At 36.7% G+C, this 27,895-nt stretch overlaps 2 protein-coding genes across 3 annotated transcripts in view; one reads left to right on the plus strand and one right to left on the minus strand.

The window, feature by feature from the left end:
* Ten-a (Teneurin-a transmembrane protein) overlaps positions 1 to 27,895 on the plus strand; it is a 183,170-nt gene that overhangs the window by 75,482 nt on the left and 79,793 nt on the right. The window lies entirely within an intron of this gene.
* LOC110180654 (uncharacterized) lies at positions 16,453 to 18,009 on the minus strand. Its single transcript, XM_020948348.2, has 3 exons — positions 17,663 to 18,009; positions 17,445 to 17,596; positions 16,453 to 17,385 (listed from the first exon to the last, which is right to left on the minus strand). Exons 1-3 carry the CDS (start codon positions 17,745 to 17,747, stop codon positions 17,143 to 17,145), a joined length of 480 nt encoding a protein of 159 aa, XP_020804007.1. The 5' UTR covers positions 17,748 to 18,009; the 3' UTR covers positions 16,453 to 17,142.

Here is a 27,895-nt window from a genome sequence, read left to right on the forward strand (position 1 = left end):
TAATTTTATTTTTAAAATTTTACCATTAAATATTGTATTGTTAAAATTGCAAAATTTGACAAAATTTTAAATTTGTTTAATTTAAAAACTGAGTATGCAGATTTATTTTCTCTATAAAAACTAGCACAGAACAGCTTGCCGTATCAAAATTAATGGATTTTTGACTAAGTTATGAGGTTTTTAAGATTTGATTTTTAGAAAGAATTGCCTTATTAAACTGCCGATTAATATCGATTCAAAGAAAATCATTATTTAAGGCATTTTTTGCTCTTTTCAAAACCTTCTCCGTAAGTAATTTTTCTCGAAATCATTTATTTTAAATTCTTCCCAAGTCACTTGAATTTTTTTTAAGGTGCATATATGTATATATTTTTTGGCATGTGTGTAGGACAGTAGAGGGTTAACGGACAGAGCACGGACAGACGGACAAACGGACAGACGGACAGCGGTAACAGCGGACACATCCCGACAGCCGCCACCGCCGCCGCCGCCACACACACGGAAGCCATAAAAACTTATGGCAAAATATATAAAAATTCACCCTTTTTATTGTGGCAAACAACGAGAAGGAGAAATAAAATAAAATGCAAAACGTTTTACCCCAAAACGAGGACGAGCCTGCAGTCAGGAATGAACCAAACCGAAAGAACAGAGCTGAGTTGTCGTCGTCGCTGGTGTCTCTCAACCCTTTGGGCCAACTAAAATTAAATGCTGAGTTTAGCAAAAGCACAAAAAAAAAAGCAGAAAAAATAATAATAAAAAAAGAGAAAGCATTAAGGTAGAGAAAGCCGAAGGTGAGAATGCTCTTTGGGATAGGGATACACTTTCAGAATGTTACTTTTTAAATAAGCAAGAGATTAGATTGTTAAATCAACATTTTGATATGATTTTTTCATTTGTTTTCCTCTATAAAATATTATATATTAACCTTCTTGAGGCACCACTAAATTATATTAAATATTTATAATAGTAAAGTCCTTTTTAAGGACCTTATTTCTATACGCTTTTAATAAAAGCAAAGTAAATCAAACATTAACACTCAATCTTTTTTTTTTTAATAAATATTTCAATCAACTTAAAATTCAAAACTTATTTTTAAAATGAGTAAAACCTTGTCTAACATTTTTTTTATAATATTATTTTGACTATGTGAATTCTCATCCATATCATATAATATAATATAATATTTCTAAACCAAAAAAGTAAGGGTATTGCCTTGGCACAAGGAGCAGCTAAAGCGTCAGCAGGAGCAATGTGGCATGCAATTGTTGTAAAACAAAGGCAATGAAGATTCGAAATGAATACAAACAGCCAAATGGGGCGCAAACAAAAATAAATAAAAAACAAAACAACAAAAAAAGAAGGAGAAAATATACAAAAACAGCAGCAGCAGTAACGACAGCAGTGGCAGTAAGGAACAGCAGGAGTTGCCTCATAAGAATAATAATAATAATAATATAAAGGAATATATATCGGGATATGTGGAAACGGTCCGCGCATAAATAACGGAATTGCAGCGCACACAAAGTGGAACAGAAGGCAAAAAAAAAATAAGAGTAGGAAAATAGAGTAAGAGAAAGGGTTAAGGTTTTGAAAAGAAAATTAAAGTAGGAAAATCCAGAAGCATATGAAAGATCTAAACCTAGCACTAACTAGCTTTAAAGAAAGTTTAGATCCTGATCCTTGAAAAAATATATTATAAATATAATACTTAAAACATATAAGTTTACTAGTGATGTTGACAGCCAAAAAAAAAACGAAAAAGGGGGAATCTCCCTTCTTTTCTTGGTCACCACAACAGGTGCTTGTTCGATCCTCTCAACTGGACAACGAACCTTAAGACAATACCCCAAAAATATCTTCCAAAAAAATTAACCCTACAAACCTTGATAGCTGAAAACCTTGAGTGATGGCTCGTGCTCGTTTTTCTTTATTTAAGAGAGTGAGAAAAAAAGGGGGAAACTAGTGAGAAAAGAGTTTATTCCCTCAGGATGCCTGCTGTTGTTGAATTACCGTTTTTTTTTCGCTTTGTTAACCCTTATTCCGCTTGGTTCTTTTACCCCTGAAAAAAGGGTATTATACTTGAAGTTATATGTATATAAACATGTCCCCTGATCAGAGGATCTACACAAAAGCTGATCTAATAAACTAATTTCCAGCTATAGCAAATAATCCTGAACTTAAATTAAAATTCGAACTGTGTTGTATTGAAATATTTAACAACTTTCCAAACCCTCTGACCACATTAATTAGTTAAAGCTGCAAAATGCAATATACTTTTATTTTCTGTTCTGTTCTTTCTGGGCTCTACTTCCCTCCTAAATATTACTGCTGTTTTATGGCTACCTCTCTCTCCTTCAGCTGTTAGTTGAGCCGAGGGTTAAACACGAGCTGCTAAATGTTCGTACCGCTATGCTATGGAAAAAGTAGGGGAAAATGGAAGGCATGGTGGAAGGAGTAGTCCCAATGGCAGGAGGAATGTCAGGGGTGGTGCCCAGGGTAAGGCATGGGGAATGGGGAGGGATGGCAAACAAAAGCCAAATGAAATGAGATAGAAAGGGAGGGACACACACACACCTGGCATAGGGATAAATGCGAAATGCAATTTTCTTCTTATGGGATAGCGTTGATTTCAGCACTCTTGCTGCTGCCTTTCGCCTCCTTGTTTCCTCGTTTCCACGTTTCCTTGTTTCCCTGTTTCCCTGTTGAAATATTCATTTTGTATTGCATTTCCTTGGCTGCACGTGTGTTTTCTGTGGCCGGAATGGAAAATGCTTTGGCTAACTGCATTTGGCTTGAGAGATTTCGCACGTGTGCCTTTAACCAAGTGCCGCACTCAGCTAGGGTTAAGGGTTAGTTGTTGCCAAGAACACACACAACAGCACACACAACAGCACACACACATTGTACACGGGCAGGCAAACAAATTAGCAAAATCATTGTACAATCTGTAAATGTCAGACAGTGGTGTAAAAGTAATTTGTTGGCAAGTGCAACGAGTGGAATTTTTAAGCGGGTTTTAAGGAAATTATATTTGAAAAATGCAGGATACTCTTGGAGCCGGAGCTTAAGTTTAATATTATATTTTAGGGATAGTTTAAAGTAACTGCTTAAAAAGGGGTTATTAATTCTTTTCTTTTATTATATATATAATACTAAAATTTTTACCACTGTTCTCAAAGAACGAAAAATCCCAAAAACCACTTGGATTCACGCTCACTTTCACAGCAAAGGCCAAGTAGCAACCCCATATACATTCGCTTATTGTTTTCCCAAATACAAAAAAAAAAAGAAAACATAAAGAGGGATAGAAGAGGAGGGGGGTTGAGACCGGAATTAAAATTCGGAAAAGGGGAAACCCAGGGCGAAAGAACATTCATCCATATCGAGAAGGGCGGCAATAAATTTATAAGTTCTGCTAATGTGCGTTAATGGCTTGTAGTGTTCAAATAAAAAAAAAAATACTATAATAACGAGAACATAAAAAACCAAGAAGCGAAGCCGAGAAAATTGTTCGGCTTGGTCGTGTGCCGCCTATTTAGCATATTCCACAAGCTCCAGTTTTTCCTTTTTTTTATATATATATGTAGTATACCCTTGTTGTTATTTAATTTTTTCGTTTGTATGATTAGAGGTTATTATGCTAATTCTCCACCCTTGTGTTTCTCCAATCCCACAAAAAAAATACAAATTCGCCTAGTTTTTCCTGTAAATTCGGACATTATGGTGTAATTAGCAATAGCGTTATTGTGTCGGACCTTGTTTCACAGTCCTTCCCCGTCGATGCTTAATTTATGCAAAATTACTCCAAAGCAAAAAAAAAAAAGGGAAAAACCCAAAAAAGGAAGTTGGGGGGAGGGAAAAACTTTGTGTTTCCTTCTTTTTTATGTCCTGTATTTTGAGGTTATATTTAAACAATGTGCTAAATGAGTCGAATGTTTGTGTAACACCCTTCCCCACAAAAAAAATAATGAAGTATAATCAGAATATTGGGAGTGCCTTAATTGGTCTCTGTGGCACCTAATGAGGCCAATAATTGGAAGCCAGGGAATAGACTATCCCCAGAGAATGTTTCAATATTTGTATATTTTTATTTATATAATATTTAATAACAATTTACTAATCAGTTATTTTTCTCTTGTATTTTCCAGGTATGTTAAACACTTACTTCCTTCACTCTGTGTAATTCTGGGGTCATTCCAAAAAGGACTAAGTATCTACTTTTACATATATAGTACTATAAACCCATGAAGCCAAACCGCAAGCCATATATGCAACCATATACAGGAATTTTCCATATATATACAAATATATATATAATATAGTTGAGATATAGATATATATATTCCAGGGAGGGAGCGTAAAAGTTTGCTTCAGTTAACTGAAAAAGTATTACGCAGTCTAGTGCCCAACTATGGGCCAAAAGCCCACCAAACTTTAAATATAGCCACATAATTTTTTGGCCAACAGGCGAAACTTTCCACACAGGCTTCATAACTGTGTGTGTGGGCCCCCCTAGATTTTCCCCCCTAGAATTTTCCCACTACCTACGAGATATTTTTGTGCTGAGTTTACATTATCAATGAACGAACGGCTCGCCTAAGTAGCCCCAATCCCTGGCCCTTTTCCAAACCAACAACTAGAAAAAAAACCTAAAAACTAGAAACTAGTAGAGGCGGTAAAAAATGTGGGCGTTGGGGGCGTGACAGTTGCGGTTTTGGGGGCGTGACGGCAACTATGAAATAACGGCACTAACGACTAACGCTCGAAAAGTAAGTAATCTGCAGACACACACAAAGGCAACGAGGTAGGGTATAGAGAGATATATGCATAGATACGCGTTTACACGGTACGACGACACCCCGTTTTTCCTCCATTTTCCTCACAACCTCCCAACCTCAACTACCATTTTCCGTGTGTCGTGTGTTTGTGGCCCCGCCAACAGAAATTTGTTGGGCAATTTCCAAGCCAACAAATCTCTGCAATGCTGCCGCTGCTCTTGCTGCAGCGGGGAGGGGGAGGGAGGAAAACCCTGAAAAACCCTCTAACTCAACGGGAAAATTCACCCCACTTGGCCAGCCTATAAAGCTTTTTGGGGTTTTAGAGGAGAGCATAGGACTCTGGGCACTCTACAGAAGATTCTTACCATCATCTAGAACTATTTTGGGAGTATGAGAACTTTGACTTTAAATTGTATAGGTAGATTTTGTGTGATATATTGAAATACCCTTTCTTAGTGCTATATTTTTATATTTATATAAAAACATGTAATGTAAGGTCACACTTAAAAAGGGGTTTGGGGACAGAAAAATATAAAATAATATGCTAATAAGTTAGAGATTAGTTTTGAACTAAAATATGGGTTTTCATTGGGATAAAATCTATGTAATTTCTTAGTGTCATAATTTTTGAAGTACCTTTTCTTAGGGCTATATTGTTATATTTATATAAAAAAAAATGTAATATAAGGTCACTCTTAAAAAGGGGTTTGTGGAAAGAATAATATAATATAATATGCTAATAGGTTTAGGATTAGTTTTGCACTAAAATAGTGGTTTTTCATGGAAAAATCTTTATAATTTCATAGTGTCATAACCTTTTTTGTCTCTATTCAAGTGTGAAATAAGGTCACACTATAAATAATCTTATAAATACATATGATATATTTGCCAGTATATCATTTTCACATTAATGTTCGCAATGTTCTTTACCTGTTCTAATCTCTAGATAACATCCATAAAGGAAAGTTTGTTTTTTGTTTTCTTTTTTTTTGGTAGGGTGTAGAGTGTAGGGTATTGGGTGTAGGGTGTAGGGTGTGTGTGTGTGTGTTCAGTGGATTGGGCTTGAAGGTTGGATCGGTGGACACACATGCAGCTTGTAAACTTGCACATGCACAGCGCCAGCTGCTGATGCTGATGCTGCTTTGCTAACAAGGCTCGGACCTTTTGGGGAATAAAAAGGGGTGGAAAAACCACCACCCACTCCCACCCACACCCACTACAGTGGAACAGGCCCGGCATACACAAACTGTCGCCAAAAACAATTTCGCTGAGATTTAAGTTCTGTTGAACAATTTCCGCTTTGGCTTTGCCCCAAAAAAACCAAAAAAACAAAAAGCGCAAAAAAATAGAAAACAAAAATGCAGTAAAGTAAGGGTAGACTGTGGGAAAACTGTGGGAAAATGGAGCAGTTACTGGGGAAAAGCACACCCACGCCCAGAAGAGGCTGCACAACAAAAACCACATTCATAGATAATGTGCAGCTTTTTGGCTTTGTGGTTATTTTGTATGCTTCGTCGGTCTGCCAGTTGCCATGAACCTCTCTGCCTCTCTCTCTCCCTCTGTCTCAGTTTTCTCTAGTTTTTCTTTTTCTATTTTTTTTTTTTTTTTGTTCTCTCTGTGGAGAAAAAGAAAGAAGTGCTCATCCAATTTTCGTTGTCGTCGTGGTGAAATTTTTGGTGCGCTCCACACAGAAATTGCATTTTTCCCGCTGACAATATCGCGTCGTCGTCGTCGTCGTCGTCGCTTTTCCTTTTGTCCTTTCGCAGGACTAGGAGCAGGAGCAGGAGCAGGCTAAGCAGAGATAGATGGAAAAGGGAAGCGAAACTGACAACGGATTCGGACTCGGATTGCGATTGGGGGACTCCGGATCCTGGTTTGGATTTGGATTTCGACCACCGAAAAGTTACCCGCCAGTCAAGCGCTTGGCCACAAACTTTTGGGCACGATTTTCGGTTTTGGCGAAACAACAAGAACAAAAAAAAAAAAAAACAAAAATGCTCCCTGATATTTTTTTGCTCAGCTTTTTGTCTCGTCGTCAGTCAGTCAGCGTTAAAATGTGCTGACTGTACACACTGGTCTTTTGGGCCAGCTTTTGTCATTATCAGAGGAGCCGCGATTTCTGGCCATTAAACTCTTGGATTTTTAGGGAATTTTTCTCCCCTAGTTGGGATTTAAGCCTTTAACAGAGATTGGTTTATTGGGAAGAACTAAAATCTTAATAAAAGATATTAATATTAATTAAGGGACAGATAAAATTAAACTTTGACAGTATATTCCTTACTTTTTTACTCTTTAAAACTAGTTCAGGATTTTCTTAGATTGAATAATCAATAAAAGTAGCTATAAGTATTTTATTTCATTATTAAACACTCATTATATTTGAACTAAATAATATTTAAAAGACCATTTTAAATTCATTTATTTCATTTATGAATAAATGAGACTCCTTAAATGCCATTTCTCAGACATTCGTTTGACCTTTTCCTACCAACTTTTCCATGCTCTTTGCACGCGGGTCAAAAGTTCATGGACTGATCAATGTCGCTGTCAGGCATTCCGTCAGTCCTCAACATTGCCTCTTTTTTCCCTATTTTTTTGTTTTTTTGAAGTGGGGTAGAGACCCCCCAAAACAAATCAAAGTAAATTAGAAGATGAAACACAAAACAAGTGCAGGGGAAAGCAAGAGAAATTGGGAGGCCGAGAGACTGAGACGGAGATGGAGTTAAGTGCAATTCTCTTCGCATTGATTGCGCACTTGATTACGATAAATGAAACGTCAACAAGCATCCCTGTTTTCAGTCTCAGTCACAGTCTCAATCCCAATCCCAGACTCGTTCTCGGTCTCGTGCGAAGGTCCTTGGGGGCATCCTGTGCAGCCTGCACACGTATTGTGTTGGCGCTGTCCTTGTCCTCGTCCTAGTCCTCACAGCTGCTCACAGATTTCTTTTGTCTACTGAACAAAAAATGATATAAACATGGAGAATTTTGGAGAAATTTTGGAAACATCTTAATACTTCTTTAGATTGAAATCTTTGCTTCTAGAATTTTATCAAAATTTTAAGAGACATTTTCTTAGGTTGCTGGTTTGTCCGGCTCGAAGGACCAATTTTTACAAACCTAGCTCTTCAGATAGAGCAAGAAAATGGAGATTTTCCCTAGCTGAATATGTACTATATTATTTAAACTTCCTGAGCTTTATGATTTTCCCTCAGTGCCTGCGAGTTTCCCCTGCCACCATTTTCCTCCAGCTACGTCAGCGTTTCTCACACTGCTTTCTCTCTCTCTCTGTCTATCTCTCTGTGTGTATTGTCTCCGACGGAGGCCGAAAAATCACAGAGACCAAGCCGGAAAATCAGGCTGATGTCGCCCCGGTTTCTCTAGAGAACCTCTGCTGCCTGATTTTCCGCTGCTCCGAATTTTCCCCTTCACACCCCCCCATTCCCCGTGTCCAGTCTCGGAGGTTTTTCTCAAGGCGCCGGAGCAAATGTTGACATGCTGGCAGCAAGCCGTGACTGGACTTTAGACCCATGGACACGGGACATGGGACATGGGACACGGGACACGGGACATGGATCCGTATCCGGAGCACTCGCTGGGGGTGCTGGATGGGCATCATCCGTCTATCCATCCACTCACGTCGCTGGGGCCGTCTGTTTGTCATTTTGCCGCTTGGCCACTTAAGGCAACAATGTCACCTACTACCCCCAAGAACTCAGCCCCATCTCCAGCCCCATTATCCTTCTCCTCTTCCTAGGAAAATCCTTGAGTGAGTGCACAATTCTGCCTGCCTGCCTCCGTCCATCCCTCCCTGAATGTCCTTTAACCATCCTTCCTTCATGTGTGCTCCACTCTGGAGAATTCATTCATGTTGAAATGCGCAAATTTGTTATCAACGCTTTATGCCATTATGTTCCATGTTGCTGGGAGGATTTTCCCACCCCCTCAAATTCTCATCCTTGAACAACAATAATTTTTTGGGCCCAAGAGAAGAAGAGTTTCCTTGAGGCCCCATTGTCCTCTCCTTGTCTTCCACAAAAAGGTTTCCTCACTGGAGTGTCTTTCCTTTGTGGCTCATTGACTCATTAGATGTCGATATAAATATGTGACCTAATTTTGGGTGAAATTTTTAAGGAAACTCAAAGGAGAGAGTTAGGGAAGGACATTAGGGAAAGTCAAGGGAATTAAATGAAAATAATTTTAAAATAGAATTTCAAGCCATAACTTAGCGATAAAGAACAGCTATTAACCTATGAAAATAATTACTTGGAAAAGTAAGAAAAACCTTGGGAAATTTACAACAACGATCTATATTTTTAGGAAACTCAAAGGAGACGGTTAAGCAAGGATATTAGAAGAAGTCAAGGGAATTAAATGAAAATGTTTTAAAAATAGATTTTAAAATATAAGAATTACAAGCCATAACTCACCAATAAAGAAAAGCTATTAACCTATGAAAATTATTAGTTGGAAAAGTAAGAAAAACCTTAGGAAATTTACAACAACGATCTATCTTTTTCATTTGGAGATGAAGGGCCAGTTTGGTTCACGAATGCCACATTAATTAGAATTATCTCAAGTGTGCCACACAGAAGCTCTCCCCCCACTGAAAACTCTTCGGGGCATAAATGTTTCAGCTGAATTTTATGTAAATGAGTTGCATCCACCACACAAGCAGCATTTTAGTTGGCCCAAAAGTTCTCACAAAAAATAAAAATAATATAAAATACCAGAGGAAACCCACAAGCAAAGGAAAACAACAACAACTTTGTTGGCATTTTATTGAATACAAAGTTTTCCCTTCAACCCCTCGGAAAAGCAAGGCCGCAGTGTATTATAAATTAATAAGCGAAGCACACACATTGGAGTTTTTGGCATAAATAATAAAGTTAAATACGCTTACACAACGCCTTTTTCGGTGGGCAGACAGCAACTTCCATCCAACTCCTGCAACTCCTGCTGAAAATGTTGAATTTATCCAGCGAATTCTCAATTGTTTTCCCTTCATGTATGTGTGTGTGTGGGTTTTCCTTTCTGGGCTATCCTTTGGGTAACATTTTGGTCGATTTGAGTAGCAAAGTTGAGCGGCAAATTTGCCACAGAATATTATTTTCAAAAACAAAGAAACGGGAAATAACATAACATAATATGAGGAATACGGAAAATTCAAAGGGAAACGCCAAAGGATTATTGGGAAATCTTTCACTTGGAGGAATATATTTTAATTTTAACAAAGCAAAAGCTTGCTCAATAATACATTTAATTAAATAATTAGTAACTTTACAAAGTCGTAAATTGTTTACACTTGAACTAAGCTATTATTATATTAAGCTTAAAATATTGATATTTTATAAGACAATTTTTACGACAAATCATAGTTTAAAAATCTCATAACTTTGGTAAAAATGCATTAATTTCAATTCGGAAGCGTTCCTATGTTAGTTTTTGGTAGGTTAACAAATCTGCATACTAAATAAAAAATATTAAAAAATAAAAATTTTTGCCAATTTTTTTTGGCCAAATTTAACAATGAAAAATGTTGAAAAAATTAAAATTTTTTTTTTCTGCCGAAGATGTCTAGATCGATTTGGCTTTTTATACTGATCAAGAATATATATGATTTATAGGGTCGGAAATGTCTCTTTCAAGCGTTACAAGCTTCTGAATAAACTTAGAATTCAATTTTTTTACTGATATTTATAATAATTTTCTATGACAATATTTGCTACAAATCAAAGTTTTAAAAAATCATAACTTAGCCAAAAATGTATAATTTTTGATTCGGAAAGCTGTTCTGTGTTAGTTTTTATAAGGCTAACAAAACTGCATAATTAGATTTTAAGTTTTACTCAATTTAAAATTTGACAATTTTTGACCATTTAACAATATCAAATTTAATCACAAAAATTAAAAAAAAAATTTCGAAATTTTTTTTTCTCCCAAACTTGGCTAGATCGATTCGAATTTTAATGCTGATCAAGAATATATATGATTTATAGGGTCGCAAATGACTCGTTCATGAGTTACAAGCTTCTAAATAAAATTATATTACCATTCTTTAAGCCGATATTTACCGATATATTTATATGACAATATCTAAGCTTAAAAAACTCATAACTAAGCCAAAAATGGATTAATTTTAATTCGGAAAGCGTTCCCATGCTAGTTTTTATTAGGGCAATAAATCTGCATACTCAGCAAAAAATAAAAAAATGATCAAATTTTTGACAATTTTGTTTTGGCCAAATTTAACGATGAAAGGTTTGAAATAAATTTAAAAAAAAATTTTTCCGCCGAAGATGTCTAGGTCGATTTGGCTTTTTATGCTGATCAATAATATATATGGATTATAAGGTCGGAAATGACTTGTTCACATTGTTATAAGCTTTTGACTGAGATAAGAGCCTATTTCTATATGAAATAAAGATATTCTTTGACTTATAACCAATTTATTGGCCATTTTCAGCACCTCCTTTTCACTCTATTCCTTTGTTTTCTGTTTTCTTTCCTCATAAATTGATTTTTCCCCCCAAAAAAGGGGGGAAAGAAAAACAGAGAGACAATTTATCAACATTTTCGATTAGCTTACCACGAAACGCAATTCCGGCAAAGATTTGTCACCCAACAAACAAACGGAGAGACAAGAACCGCAATCCGTTGGAAGGCAACTCTATCAAAATTCCGGGAATTGTCAGCGCTCAGGCGCATTGCCCCGGAATTATTTTGATTAAGTAGCCGGGCCAAATCGATATATCAACGCGTTTTGCACGCGACACTCCAACGACGACAATGACTCGGAACACTACTCGCCTTTCCCCCTGGTGAAGTTTCTCTCTCTCTCTGTGTTTTGGGTTCCGAATCCGAATCCGAATCCGTTTCCCAATCCAAGTTCCCGACCAGAAACCAACCTCAATTCCATTGCAGATGTACCCCCACAGAAAACCCCGAAAACGACAATGACAAACGTAGGCGACATTTACGCACTTGTGCAGTTGTATCTCTGTACACTGCTAGAAATTGTAAAGAAACTTTATGTAATTAAATCAGTATATTAAAAAAAAAATCAAGAAATGCTAAAAGAGAGTATGAAAACGCGTAGAAGATATGGTTTGTTAGAGGTTTTTCGTGTCTACCGACTTAGTCCTTTGTAAAATGCCAGAACCAGTTGGAAATTTTAGGGTCTTGTAGAAGGAATCTTAGAAATTAATAAGATCTTTTTTTTTAAGGTTGGAAAACATGAAAAGTTGTGGGTTTCTTTAGACTTTTGGGCCATTTTAGACGATAAATCTACCTATAAGTCCGGTTTTTTATAAAAATAATATATATTTTTCCACACAAAGCTGAAACCAGTTGAGAATTTTAGAGTCATAGAGTTGGATATCTTAATTATCATACAGATTTCATAACATAATAAAAATATGTATTTCCTATTAAAGTTCGTTTACAATTATTCGTTAAATTCTTACCCATCTATTGTTTCCCTCTGTGCATTGCCGAAAGTATCTGAGTATCTGCGGCCGTGTATCTGTATCTTTTGATTTATAACCGAGTGAGGAGAGAACATAACCGCGCACTTTAATATGAATCATTTGACATATTTCGGATGTTGCCTTTGTTTTTAACCGTCTCACATTTTTGATTTATCGCTCCCCCTCTCCTCCATTCCGTTCATTATTGCTTCCTGGCTTCATTAACAAGAAGAACAAAACGAAAAGAAGTAGAGGATAAAGAAGAGGAAGGAGCAGAGGCGACAAAAATTAGTAAGAAAATTTATTGCATGTGTGTTATCTTCGTTTCACTCCAAGCTGCATTCAAATGCATTTTTCCCTGTGAGTCAGAAAATTGTTGGGTTTTCCCCAAGAAAGATATCAAAAATTAAGGCATTTCCAGAGTATTAGGGTAATATAATGGTTTAGGAAACTGTATTTAATAGAATTATCTGCATTTTAGTCACTGAATCGTTATTTTCGGTTCCTTTTAAAAGAGGATCCCTCTGATGATGATACTCCTCCATCAATTTGGTAAATTGTGTCTGCCAAACCGAGTTGTCATCGCTTTTTTGGGCTTGTATACGCCATATCTTTGTATCTCTCGGATAACGAGAGCCACAAACCTGGCTAAAAACAAAAGCAAATTTGCATATGCCATAAAAACCGAAAGCAGAAAACAAAAAAAAGGGAAACGAAACGAAAGGAAAGGAAAGGAAATGAAAGAAATTGACTGTCGAGCGGAAAGTTAATGCAACTAATGACAAAAACGCCGTCACCTGAAATCCGGGGAATAAATCGAGGAACTAAAGGGAACTGAGGGGAACTGGATACCGATACAACACTGGCTGGGCACTTTGGCACTTGATTCATTCGGTGACACTCACTCAATTTCTTGCTGATAAACAAATTGAATGCGGATTCCCAGGAATCGGAGAGAAGCACAGGGTAGATTTTGGCCCCCAGGGGGCACACTCACACACAGTGAAATAAAAGTTGAAAGGGAATAAATAACGAAAAGCGCATTGATTTATTTTAGCCAGTTTGTTGTTAACATTTTAACGATTTTGTCCTGGCATTTTAGCTCGTTTTCGTTCGTTTCTCACTCCACATCCCCCATCTTCTGGCCTTTTTCGGTGTGTCTGTCTCTTAGCCAAATTGCTGAACATTAGTCACCGATTGACAAGGCAAAGTCAGGCCCAGAGAGCCAGAATTGAAGTCGGGCCAAGAAGGTCCCCGAACATCTTGCTCACAGCTTAACATTTCTACCTGTATTTTTTTTGTTCGTGACACAGAGAGAAATAAAATAGTGAGAGGAAGGTTGGAAAAATGTATGTAAAACATTTACAAATAGAACTTTTCTGCCAGTGAACATTCTGCCCTCGATTTACCTTATACAAATCAACTAATTTCAAACTTGTCGATATTTTAATGAAATAAAATAGGAATGAATAAGAGAAATGTATAGGAAAATGAATGAAAAAAACAGAAGCAGTAGTCAGTTGTAGGAGGTGTGAGCTGAAACAGAACAAAACTCCTGAAGCCAGAGTGAAATATATTTTATTATTTTCCCTTCTCCACTGTCTCGCTCTCATTCCTCAGACATTTGTCACTGTCGAATTGTTCGTTGTCGCCTGGCCAAGTTACCTTGGCACTTTGGCTAATGAAACGCCAGCCCAGGCCAGTCGATGTCGGGTCATAGGCCATATGAATGGCAATCGGGGCTAACCGGAATTACATATCTTTGCATTCAAGAAACAAGGAAAAAAAAAAACAACAAATTTAAGAAAAACAGAAATAAAATTCAAGAAAAACATGTATATTACAATTTTTACAAGACATACTTGATATAATTTTAATTGTTATTCAAAAGTATTTGGTATTTTTGACCATTTCTCATTGTTTTTTAAATATTTATTGCGGTAACTTTTGCTTGCTTCATGCTTAACAATGGCAACCCTGTCGCTCGCCCGTTATCTCTGCGTGTGTGAGTGTGTGTGGTGTATGGCATCTGCAATGCGGGTGACAACCCTGCCATAGATTAGGTTCCTTTTGCTCACTTTTTGGCCAGCTTTTTGCTTCCTCAGTCTTTTGTGGCACACTGGCGATGGCACCGCCTTTTGTTCGCTTGACAGGCTACGTTTTGGACCATTCCCCATGCACCCACCACCCCTTGGAAAATCCTCATTTTCCGGGCCATTTTGAATACTAGTAGTAGTAGTTGGCCATTGGCAATGTGTGTGTGTGTGTGTGTTTGAGAGAGTGTTGTGTGGAATGAGAGTGTGCGACACTTGGCGATTGCCCCGGTGTTTGCATTCAACAATGGCCCAAAACAAGCAGAGTTGTCACCCTCCCTCAAAAAAGAGAGGGAGACACCAACTCTCTCTCTCACTCACTCCATTGGGGGCTAAAAACGTTGGGAAATGTCGGAGGAAAAATTTCAAACACGTTTCAATAAAATTCAATTTGTAGCACATTTCAACGCTTTCCGCTGGCGCTTACCTACCCAAACCCCCAACCCCACCCACCACTCACATATGCATGAATTTCCTTTTGCACTTTGGGTACACAAACCCCCTACCCATCACCCCAACACCCCCTGGGTTTTCCTCCTTTTTTTTTTTGGGACCCATCTCCATTGCGTTCGCAAACCATTTTGGCACTTTGCTTTTGAGCTATGCAAAATGAACGACAACAAGGCGCCGCAGCTCACATGTGTGTGTGTGTGTGTGTGTGTGTGTGTGTGTGTGTGTGTGTGTGTGAGGGGTTTTTCCGGGGGAACCCTGCACCCCACATCTCTTGGGGGGTTGGTAAATTTCGCGATATTTTCGATTTCGCGTTTACTTTGGCCTCTGCCTCCCTTTTCCCTCCGCCTTTTGTGGCACTCAAACCAAGCTCAAGGATATTTTTCAAACATGTTCATACATGTCGCACGCACGCACGCAGCACCCCACAAGAAAAAAAAAATACAAAATATAAAGGAACCCAAACCCAAACCCAAAAACTCCAAACCCTATTTCTTGCCATTTCTCCACTCGTGTGGCATCCGTTTCGCTCTGCCTACAAAATGCAAATGCAAACAGCATACGAATTAGTAAAACGGAAACAGGCGTTTGTGTTTTGTAATATTTGCCCACAGAGAGGCTCACCTGACGACAGCCAGCTAAATTTCGTGCTTGGAAATATATATATATATATATCTAAAAAAAATATATATTTATATGTGTGTATTTGTTGGTGGAAAAAAAATTATGGTAAATAAAAATAGAAACGCATTTTCCTTCACACTTTTCACCTCGACTCACCTCAGTGGCAACACCTCTATCACTCACCACAGGACCTCCACACACACACTAACACATTCAAAGCTCTTTGGCACTCTGTTTGCCTTCACTGGCTTCATTTTGATATTTTTGCTTAAATTACCCAACTGGCACGTTTTGTAAACCCCCGTGATGTCGAAAAATATACATCCCTCTTCGACTTGCCATTCTCTTTTTGAACACTGAGAAAAATTTAGAAGAAATGCTAAATTTGTAGGTCAATTTTGAAGTATTTTATTTATAATATTTGTATTATGACGAGAAAGTATTTTTTATAATGTATAAATCATAGTTAAAGTATATATTTCACTTAATACTTGTATAAAATATTTCTGTTCTTTATTTCTCATGTTTTAAGCCTTGCTTAAACGTTGTTCCTTGGTTTAGTGTGCCCGTTTGCTGTTCAACGCAAAATACCTTTCATATATACAAAATGCGTCACTTAATAATCAATGTAATAGTAACACTAAACTACAAGTTGCAGCGTTTACTGTCAATATATTCTTCATTTTAAAACTCAATTCAAAATGAAGAAATTCTAGAAAAATTACAAATTAAAAACAGTCAAATTTCGTGGCCGTGTAGCCACCGTTCGTTCTCCTTCATCTTCCTTGAGTTTTTCTATTAGATTCGCAGCGATGCGTAAGGTTTAATAAGCAGCGCGTGATATTCATTATCCGCAAAAGGCACAGGCAAAAAAAAAAAAAAATAAAGAAAATAAGGCAGCAGGGAAAACGTATTTCACTTTGGCTCGTGTGGATTTTGCAATAATGTGAAATGAATACACAGAAAGCGAGCAAGAGGAATACCCATCCATCAGGACACTGGACACCCCACGAAAAAAATAAAGTACAAGCGGGAGAATCAACTTAAATCAATTTAATACAGTTTGGATCAGAGCCTTGGAGGTGGAAAAGTAGAAAAGAACTCTGGGTAACTTCAAGGGTGGCAGCTTGATTCCATCCGTGATGCCGCCACATCCTCGTCCTAGTCTTCCTTTTTCCTTTTGCACTCCAGTGTGGCTTCCTTTCTGCTAGGCCTAATTCATTACATTTTAATGACTTTCTCATACACATTTCCCCACAATGGTATGGATATAGGAGCTAGAACTGGCTGGGTGGTGTTTTGCTGCCTCTTGTTGTGGCGACTGGTGTTGTGTTGACTGCCGTTTGTGCTGAATAGTATAGTGTGGCTGGGAACTTGCATAAATCCCATCTTGATAACATTTAACATTGAAATTCAGGGCTGATAACGGTGCCTCATAATTAGAAATAAGAATTGATACCGCCGCCATGCGAACACTATTGCGATCAAGATCGTGACCAATATGTTGGCTATATAGTCCTTGGCAACGTGCTTGCTTTTTGTTGCAGGTTGTTGGTGTTGTTGAAGGCGTTGTTGAATTTGTTGTTGAAGTTGTTGAAGTTGTTGAAGTCGTTGAAGTCGTTGAAGTTGTTGAAGTTGTTGAAGTCGTTGTTGAATTTGCCATGGGTGTGTTTTGTTTAATCTCTAAACGTGTGTATCGTCTTGTGCAAAATCTTGAGCGGAACATAATTAACGATAGCCACGCCAGTGCAATACCCATAGTCCAACTGGACGCTTGGCGGTATAGTACATTAAAACCAGATGGGACATGCTCACTGCTAAACCAAAAAAGAATGTGAACACAAAATTGGTCGTGCTGAGATCACTGTCCCAGACAGACACCAGAAGTTGCACATAATAAGTAAATATGCGCTTGCACACCACAATGTTCCACATAAGCACAAATGCCAGCAATACCTTTAGATATCGATGCTGCAAATGGATAGGGAGATATATAGACTTCTTTATATGCAGGTGTGAATCCTACAAACCTTGAAAATAGCTGGCAATAAAATCAGTGCATTCACATATGGGTTCAAGTCCGGAAGAATGTCGTTGGGATTGGGGAAGTTCGGCTCAGGAGAGCCAAAATAAGTACTTAAAATTGGTACCTTTCTCCAGAAACTATTATCAGGATTAGTCCCTAAAAGAAGAGAGGGAGAGAGAGAGAGAGTTACAAGAGAGTCCTCTTGAAGGACATACAACTTACCATCCATTGTCTTCTTGTACTGGCAATCTAAGAATCCAAGTAAGATATTGTAGAAAAACAGATTTAACGGTGGCAACAAAATCATTTTGATGCCTTTTCAGAACACAATAAAAACCGAAATTTTTGAACTCGTAATAAACAACTTTTTAAGAATCGAGAAATTTTTTCTATTGAATAGAAAACTGTTTTTTTTTTTTCGTTAGGAATCAAGAAATTTGTTGATGATTTTATGAACTTTTACTAGAGCTAAAAGTAGTGCTTCTCGTAGGAAAGCTAGAGATCGAATGAAAAGTTGTACAGCTGTAGGTCTAACATTGACTTTTATGGAGACAAATCATACTATGATCAAAATATTTTTCATTTGTTTTGAAACAAGCCTACTATGTGAGTGATTTTATTATATTGTAATTTATTGCCAACGAGTTTCCACCTCAAATTAGACTCCAATCCGTCAGACTTTCCCCTGACTTCCTGTCTTGGCCCAAAACCGAACAACATGTTGGCCAAGAGGAGGAGCTAGCTAGTGTTGTGTGTGTACAGTGTGTACTGTGTTGTGGCAACATCAGCAACTGTTAATGGCTTCGACAATTTGCATTTTCGGCAATCAAATAATGTTTGCCATCGCCTGCAGTTGGCATCACCACCAAGCATTACAATGCTTAGCAGTCGTAGGAAAATTGGGTGGGAAATGCAGCTGGAAAAGCGGTGACAGGCTAATTACACATGCCAGTCACAAGTCACTGTGGAGTTCGTGGAGTGGTTATTCGGTTATTTGTCGATATTGCATCATAAAATTTTCCAAAAATCCCAAAAAACTTATCAAACGGCAAGGAAATATTTGTACATGATGTAATATTAAGTTTTAAATGTATTATTTCATTTCTAAACTTTATTTTCTTTGAAAACCATTATTCGGTTTCATGTTTCGCGTGTTGGTCTAAACCTGTAATTATCGTCTTTCAACTTAATTATGGTTCCACCACGATCCGGGCAACTGTTGCACCCTCATCACTCATGAATCATATCAGACATTCAATCCAGATAGCGACAGCTGCTGGGGCGATCCCTTATTTTTTTCTTGTTTTTGAGGCAGTATCTCAAATCTGGGAAACGAATCGAAATCGAAAACGAAATCGAAAGCCCTTAAAACTGAGACACTAATCCCATTATGGCACTTCAAACGGATGCCAGTCAAGTTGCTTATTGCATCATCACAGCGAATTTAAGGAGTATCATCATCCCTTTGCAAAGTTTCGGTATCGGGGAAGTTTTTGAAATTTGATGATTTTGAAGTAGCTTTGATTTTAAGAGAAGAGATATGGGTTTAAAATCAAAGCCTAGTCTATTTGGGTTTGATTTTTGGGGTTTAATAAAGATTTTTGATAATTTTAAATCATTATATATTAAAACTAGTACATAATTCGTTTGGAAAACACTTGAAATCTATTCAGAATTTTCCTTAATTTCAAATATTTCTATATATACTTCCTTAAAAATATATATAAACCCTAGAGTAACACCTTACTCTTATCTTATATCCCAAGAATTATTTTATTCTTTTTCAACTTTCCATTTAATATTGCATTGACCTCACAAAAAGTGTCCCATTTAACTTCAAGATTTTCCAAATTCAAATTTTCCTTTCTCCCCCCTCTCTACTGCTTAGTTTTCCCTTTCGGGCTGATTGCATTCTCATCGATCTCTTGACGCCTTTTTGCCCAAAGGAAAAACTTTGGCCCACACCTCGACATAATGCTTAACCCTATTAGGACACGCCCCCTCCTCTCTGGCTCGATGTCTGTTTTAATTGCTTCGAGGGGTGGCTCTCCCCTCTGGCTAGCAGTTTTCCTTGGATTTTCCAGGCCACTTTTTTTTTGGGGTCTTTTCTTTTCTTTGCGTTGTGTTTTTTGTGCAATTTGCATGCGATGTGTCGATGGGAGATGCCAAGAAGTTGCCAAGTGGAAATGTTTGCCAAGCACTTGGAGTGCGGTTTTTCCTTGAGATGGGGGGGGGGGAAAAGGAAATCCATTGACAGTTCAATGGGAAACTCAGAAAAAGTCCGGGGGAAAACTTGGATTTCCTCTCTCGTTTCCTCGCTTCTCTGCTGGCCAGGATAAACATGTTAATTTCGAGAAATGCAAAAATTCTATAATCCGATTTAATGTTTTATTCATTCCGTCTGGCAAGGCGACACACACATACACAGCTGAGCAATTAGAATTTTAAATTTTCTTCTGCCTAGACAATCGACAGATTGAAGTTATATATATACAGAAAAGTACTGTAAGAAAATGTTTTGTGTTTCAAAGGGAAATTTGTATTTAAGAATCTAAAAAGAGAGGTTTGTGGAAGTTGTCGAATGTTTTTCCTATAAATATAAATTATTTATTTGGTAATGAACTCAAATAATTTATTATATATTAAAGATATTTGTCAAAACTTAAGTCTCTTTAAATAAGGATATAATATTATTTCTTTGTTGAAATAAATCCCCTAAATTATATATATTTCTTTTCTTCCAGTCTAAATATAATTGTATTTATGCAAAAAAATAGAAGAAGGAAAAACAGTGTCCTGTTCTGGATGTGTCCTACTGTCAATATATTTTTATCGACATCGACGCACATTAACCTACTTTGGGCGCCATTTTCCACAGCTTCTTTTCTCTGTCTCTCTCTCTCTCTCTCTCTCTCTCTGTCTCTCTCGTTATTTTTCCTCTATTTTTGTACAAGTCCCTCCTTCTCATCCTTGTTAGATATTCAAATTTGTCCGCTGACATGGGTGTGGCGAAACCGAAGGGGGGTCAGCATCTGATTATGCGTTGACACCAATTTGATTTCTGGCTAGAGATTGCTTCAAACTGGGGTTTCTTTTTCTGTTTTTTTTTTTTTTTTGAGGGGATAAGGAAAAATAGGTATCTTGAAAGACATGTCAAAGCATTTCACAAGAAAATAAATTACAAGTTGAAGATGTTCACTGAAATATCTACTAATATCAAGATTATAGGAAAATTATCCAGAGAAATTGCAAAATATAAAAGGGTTTTGTTAATTATTTATGAAATTCGAATTCAAAATGGAAATTCCCCAAAGAAAGAGTGTTATGGAAATCTATTTTAAGACTCCTGGTCAAATATTATTTTCTATCCCAGTATCCTGTATCCTGGATCTGTTTCCTCCCAAAAACTCTACAGCTTCTCATCATTATGCGTAGGAAACTGGTTTCCTTGGATATACATGTCTATATATGGGTTCTTCGTTGGTTTTATTTACTTTTAATTTACTTTTAATTATAAATTCATGCTTTCCTTGGCTGGGATTAAGCTTTAAATGCAAAACGGTAAACAGAAGAGGACTCGCCTTCTCTGGCCTTTCCCGCATTTCTCGAAGGACTTTTCGCCTTCCCATCTCTCTGAGAGAAATGAAATAAAAAAAAGAAGAACTCGAGTTGGTAATGGAAGGGGGAAGGAGGAAATTGTTTGGGGATGCGTCATAAAATTTGTATTTGGGCCATATGATTTATGCCCCTCCAGTTGGCCTGAATCCCGGATCCGGATATTTATACAGGCTCATCATTCGCTTCAGTGGGCGGCCACGGCCGCCTCTCAGATCCTCTCGGAATTAATTTCAAGTTTCGCTTTCAGTTCGCTCTGTTGTTTGTGGCTTTTGTTTATTTATAGCGTTTTCCTTTCGCCGAAGCCCCTCGCCTTTTGCCATTGCTTTCGCCTTTGCCCAACTAATTTAGATGATGGCGGACCCCATCTTTTCTTGGGGCTTCGAACCATCTGGCCTAAATATTAGTTTGTTAAAAGTCTTTTTCTTTTTTATTTTTTTGCTCAGTGGGAAGTAGAATAAGTTGGGGTTTCCGAAAAACTCATTTAAAGTTGTATTCAGCTGAAAGTAATTGATAATAAAAGCCAAAGTAAGACCTTTGTCCGCTCAAGAGAATTTAGGTACACAACTCGGTTAAACTTTGGGATATCTAGCTGAAATTTGGTATACAATTAGATTTTGTAAACACTTTTAAGTACAAATTATGAAAAAGTATTTAAAATTTTAAAAAATATGGAAACTGACACAATTTAAGGAAAAATCTTGTCCGTTTTGTCCGTTGAACAGAATTTGTATTAAAAAGTAAACAAATCTTTAAAATATGAAACTGAAACTATACACACATTAAGTTAATGTGTTATTATATTAAAATATAGTAAAATATCTTAATCTTTAATACTAAAAATTAAAGAAAAAAATAAAAAAAAATCCCTTCCGTTTTGGTACTTTAAATTCCTTTTTGCCGCGTGTTTTTCTTAAATTTGACTTACATCAACAAGCTTTTCCGCAGTTTTTCCTTGGTTTTTCTTCTTGTTGTTTTTGCTTTTATTTTTTGCGGTTCCTTCATCGGCTCCATTGCTTCTTTTTTCTCTGTTTTTGTTGTTGTTTCAGTGCCTTTTGGTTTTCCATCTATCATCATCCCCATTTATACGCGCAAATATTTGCGCTTTACTGCGGATTTTTATTCCTTTTTGGGCTCTCTTCTTCTTCATCTTTGTTTTGCCATTTTCCTCCGTCCATTTTCCGTCGCCGTCTCCCTTTTGCTTTTCTCTTCGTTGCCCTTTGTATGGATTTTCATTCAATGCGAAAATGCCGCGCAACGCAACGAGCCGAAATGAAAATGTTTAAATGAAAGATTGATTGGATTTTGATGAATTTCAGCTACACACACACATCACACACACACGCACACACACTTGCTCTTTATATATTTCCCCAGAGTTCGTTTTGTTGTTGCTGAAAAAAAAAAGAAAGATATATATGTACATATATGTATAAAAAGGCCAACCAAATTGCACACACAAAAATTACATTCAGATTAAAGTAAAGTAAATCAATCTCATGCCAACGAGCCGCAACACAAAATAAAAGAAGAAAATTGGGTTGCGATTGAAAATAGGAAATAACAAATATATATATATAGAAATATATATCAATATTTAAAGTCAATTTGGGTTGGTTTTTTTTTTTGTTGGCACATATGCAAAAAAGCGTAAACTCGACAATGAATCTGTCGCTTTTTGTTGGAAACTCCTTCCTGTCGAAAGCTTCAAATTGGATCCATTTGTTCGACAAGAAAATATCTCTTCTTAAATCGCAAAATCTATAATATAATAAAAGGAACAAGATATTGGCTGGAATAATTCCGAATTTGAATAGAAAAGGGGCTTAGGGTTTTAGGTATTTTAAAAGATTCTGAGGCTAAAAAGATAGAAATACAGAAAAATGTAAGAACAGACTTCAGATTAAGAGTTTACCTTGTTCCTTGCCTTTAGAATCTTATTAATATTTAATTTTAATATGAAAATTAAATAATTAATTTATGCATTCTTAATTATTGTATTAAAAAGAACTGCTTTATTCAGTTCTTTAACATCTCCCTTTAAAAACCATTCAAAAATTGTATATATTTTTCAGCAATTGCATATTTATAACCCCTGACAAACACTGAATGCAAAAAATATTCGTCCTATCCTTTATACACATTCATATATGTATTTTGACTGGAATTCAGGAAGTCGTAAGGATTAATGGTCTACGGCGGATGTATTTATTGCCTAATGCATTGCTCTTATATCCGTTCCTGTTCCGTTTTAATATTTCGTCTCGTTTTTTTTTTATTATTATTTTGGTGACCATCAAGTGGACAATGTCCTGCCAGGACACGAGTCCATGAGTGTGTGTGTGGTGCCTGGGGCATCATTAGGTTCATATGTCATCCCATAGATGCGATGCGCACACGGAACTAATGAATTTTTCATAAATCCCAACCACCGTTTCACCAACGGGGGTTGATCATGGCCACGTCGATGATGTCTGGGGTGGCTTTTAATTCGCATTTTCCACCGTGTTTCCTTGTATATATTTTTTGGAAAATTTCCCACCCACCAGTCGGTGTTTTGTTGCTGTGTTTGGTCTGCGCTTGACACAAAAACCAGATTAAAAGATTATGTTGCAAATTAACTTGAGGGCGGTCACTGGACCCAAGGATCAGAATCAGAACCAAGACCATTCCCATTACACTTTTTGGGTAAAGTACATCAAGTAAATATGGTTGAAAAAGGCTTGTAAAAGGAACTGGTATTTATGATAAGGAATTGATAACAAAAGCCTATAACTTTATAGTTTTTGGGGTTTATAAAACATAATTTCCAGGAACTTTTATTTATTATCTTGAATTGCATTTCAATTATCTCTTTTAAAACCAAGTTTATTCCTATTTTTAAGCAATATTTTATAAAGAAACCCTATATAATATATTGGGTAATGCAATGTAATGTAAGAAAATCAAATTTCTTCTTTACTCATTTACCAAAAATATATTATATTTCCCCTTGACTTTTTATTTTCTTCTGGTAATTGATGGACCGGAAATAAAAAGGGGGCTCTGTGTTTTTGCCACGCCCACTGATTTGATTATTAGCCAGATGGGCGAGCATATTACTTTTGCTTTATGGCAACGCCCAACAAAAAAAAAAAGAAAAGGACTTGCTGCAGGAACTCCTCTCGTTCAAATCTATTAGATGAGGGATGCTGTGTCCTTGCCGGTGGTGGATTTCCCGCTGCACTTGCAGCTGCAGGAGCGTCTAATTCAATTTATGCCATTTCAAATCGCCATCGAGATATGTACTACATACAAATATATATATATATATATAGAATATATATATTTATCCCCGAAAGGAGCCACGTGTTCGAAGGACGATGACCCGCTGCGATTTTCGATTTAGCAATTTCGCTCTCTTTCTTCCTGGGGCAATTTCCGTTATTAGCTCGATTGATTTTATTGCCACACTTCTGGCAAATATTAAAAATCTTTCTCCCCCTCTCTATATATAGATATTTCTTCTTTTTTTATTATTTTTATTTTGTGCGCTGCCCAGCAGGACTTAAAAAAAAAGAAGGGGAAAGGTTGAGCCGCTTTTTCCCAAGTTTTCCTTGCGCTTCCTTTTTTAGCAAAGTGTGTTTGCCTTGGAGCGTCGGCGACATTGCTGCATAATCCTTTGGCAAACACCACCAGTCTTGGTCTCACCCTGTATCTCACCCTGTATCTCACCCTCTTAGAAACCCCCGTTTTGCGCTCGTTACCTACGCGAACGAAGCTTGAGCTCAAGCAGCCGTCGTCACTCGACAAACACAATTAATAAGCGCTTGGAAAAATGTTTGAGGCGCTTATCGCGCGACGCTTTTCAGGCCTTTCCTTTCCTTTCAAACGCAAAACAAGCAAAAAAAAAAGGAGGAAAAGAAAGAAAAACAGCAGCGGGAAATTGGAAAAGTCGACGGTGGAATGCCCTCTACGAAAGGAGAGGAAATTAAATAGGAGTCTGTGACAAAAAAAAAAAACAGACTGCTTTTATTTGATTTTAAAGTTTATTCTTTCCCCTATTTATATAGTTACTTGTGAAGCTTTTTAGCTTTAATTTAAATTTATAAAAATTCAGCTATAGCCTTTCCATTTCATATTTAATCGCATAATATTCCCTTTAATCGATTATTTATTCTGTAGCTAAACTGGGAAACCACCAACTCTAATTAAATTCGTTCAATTTATTCTCCTAGGGTATAAACAACATCCTCTGCAGTGTGTATCTGTGTGTGTGTGCGGGTGTGTGGGTTGTGTAAATAATTAATCTAGAAGTGACAGCAATTAAAGGCGCTTTTCAAACTTGCCAAAACTGTAAATATTTAATAAGGGCCATAAACAGGGCAGCAAATGCAAAAGGAGGAGGAGGAGCGGGTGGGTGGGTGGCTTGGGTGGCTTGGGTGTCTGTCAAGGACGGTGGGGGTGTTCAAGGGGGTGCTTCGCAAGGGGAGGAGTGGCGCACCCGCCGCCGCCTTTGTCAAACAAAAGCGGCGTGCGGCATTTGCTGATAATGACGTCGCGGAAAACCCAAACCCCTCCGCTTTTCCCCCATTATTTCCCTTTTTCCTGGACTTATTTTTTCTACTGTGTTGCTGGTGGCATCGCAAAATTATCAACTCAACGGCTACAAAAATGAAGCACAGTAAGGCCTCGAACATAGAAAGGCCATTGAAAACAAGCTTAAATTAATTAAATATTTATAAAATATAATTCTTAAATAAAACATATTATTTTTTGTATGTTATTCCATAAATACAAGGACATTCTCATTGAAGAAGATAAGGTTACACTAAAACGTAAATGAGAAAAGGTGAAACCAATCTTAAATTAATGAAAAAATTAATAAAATATAATTCTTAAATAAAAATATTATTTTTTGTATGTTATTCCATAAATACAAGGACATTCTCATTGAAGAAGATAAGGTTACACTAAAACGTAAATGAAAAAGGTCATACTGTTAATTAAAAAGGATAAGATCATACTGATCATTCTAAGAAAGGCCAACTTAAACTTGGACAAAAATAAAAATCACTGAAAAAACTCTTAGAAATGCTCCATAATTAAAAATTATAAATTAGAATTATTATAAATAAATTTGTATAAGATTTTGATAAGGTCACACTAAAGATTTAATTAGAATAAACCACAATAAAAAAATAATTAATGCGAAATAACCATAAAACATTCTCTGATATATTTATATATCAAATCAATAAATATTAAATATCAAATTATTTTATACAGGCTCCACTGTACTCACCCGAAGGAAAAAAATCCCTGGGAGGAGTAAAAAAATAAGGGACAAACCCGTCTGTGCGACCCTTAATAATATTAATTCCGCCGTCATAACAAAAATTTAGCATGACAAAAAAAAAAGACAAAAAAAAATGAAACAAAATCAGAAAAAAGAATCAAAAGGATGAACCAGGGCGCAGTGGAAAAATTCTTTGATCATTGGCAGTCGCCTTTGGTCGCTCCTCCCACGCCTCACCACTCCACCCCCCCTGTTGTAGCCGTCGCCTCCGCCCATGGCCACGCCCCCTCTGGGGCGAATTGCCATTCCCTCGGGGTGTTATTAGTCGCTTCACCGGCACCCAAGGGGGGGAGGGGGCGGGATGGAGCAGCATGATGCAGAGGGTTAAGTTCGCCTCGGTTTCGTTTTTATTCTGGATTCTGGAGAATCATCTGCCACGAGAGAGAGAGAGAGAGAGAGAGAGAGAGAGAGAGCGCGTAACTGATACGGCGGTTGGTGTGTTGGGAGGGGGGGAAGAATGTAGAAAAAAATAAGAAGGGGGAACACCCACGCCCCTGTAGACCGAGTTGTTGCCATTTTTAGATCATTTACCTTTCGGCTCAGTCGACGATGAGTTGCAATTTTCCAAAAAAAAAGGAGAAGAACGAATTTTAAACGGCAAGAAAAAATGTGGAAGGAAAACTAAAGTTTTCACTAAAATATATATACTTAATATTGTTAATTAAATGGTTAAGGAAAGCTAAAAAGGGGTTTTAAGTATGATTAATATTAAATATTTAATAGCAAGTAATAGAACAAAAATCTCCCATAAAAATAGGAATAAATATTTAATAGTAAATAGAATAGAATAGAAATAGTAAATAAAATAGAACAAAAATTTATCATAAAAATAGGAATACATATTTAATATGTACAAATAATATAACAAAATTTCACATAAAAATAGGAAAACATTAAATATTTTCTAGATAGCAAGACACTTGGTTATAGATATTTTATTAAGTTTAGAATTATATTATAATTTTATTAAGTTTATATTTGTTAATAAATAGTATATATCATCTAGTATATATCATCTATTTATTAACAAATATATGTTATATAATTCTAAACTTAGAAATTAGTTGAGAATTAATGCAAATAAAAGCAAAAACAAAATATTTTATTATTAGATATATTAATATTATACTTTGTATCCCTTTTTTAGTAATTTATCTTTTACATTTGATCCCATTTCAAAGTCATAATAATGGAAAGCACTTGTAACAAATTTTCATTGTGATTTTTCCCTCCTCATTGTTTCTCTTTTTTTTTTTTGGTAATGATTTTTCCCCCTACCCTCCCCCCTTCATAATTTTGCGTGCATTCGAGCGTATGAAAATGTGTGCAAAAAAAAGGAAAAGATATATATATATACATATATAAAGGAAAAGGCAGAAAATGGAAATAAATCGTGTATAAAAAATTGTTCAAGGGGTTGCATTTTCTCTTTTGACGAAGGGGCCCCGACCCCTTTTTTGATTTCTCCGCCCCTGGTTTATACGGGGGATATATTTCCCCCT

Source organism: Drosophila serrata, unplaced genomic scaffold, assembly GCF_035046125.1.
Source record: "Drosophila serrata isolate PLE 108 unplaced genomic scaffold, ASM3504612v1 contig_190, whole genome shotgun sequence".
NCBI classification, from domain to species: domain Eukaryota; kingdom Metazoa; phylum Arthropoda; class Insecta; order Diptera; family Drosophilidae; genus Drosophila; species Drosophila serrata.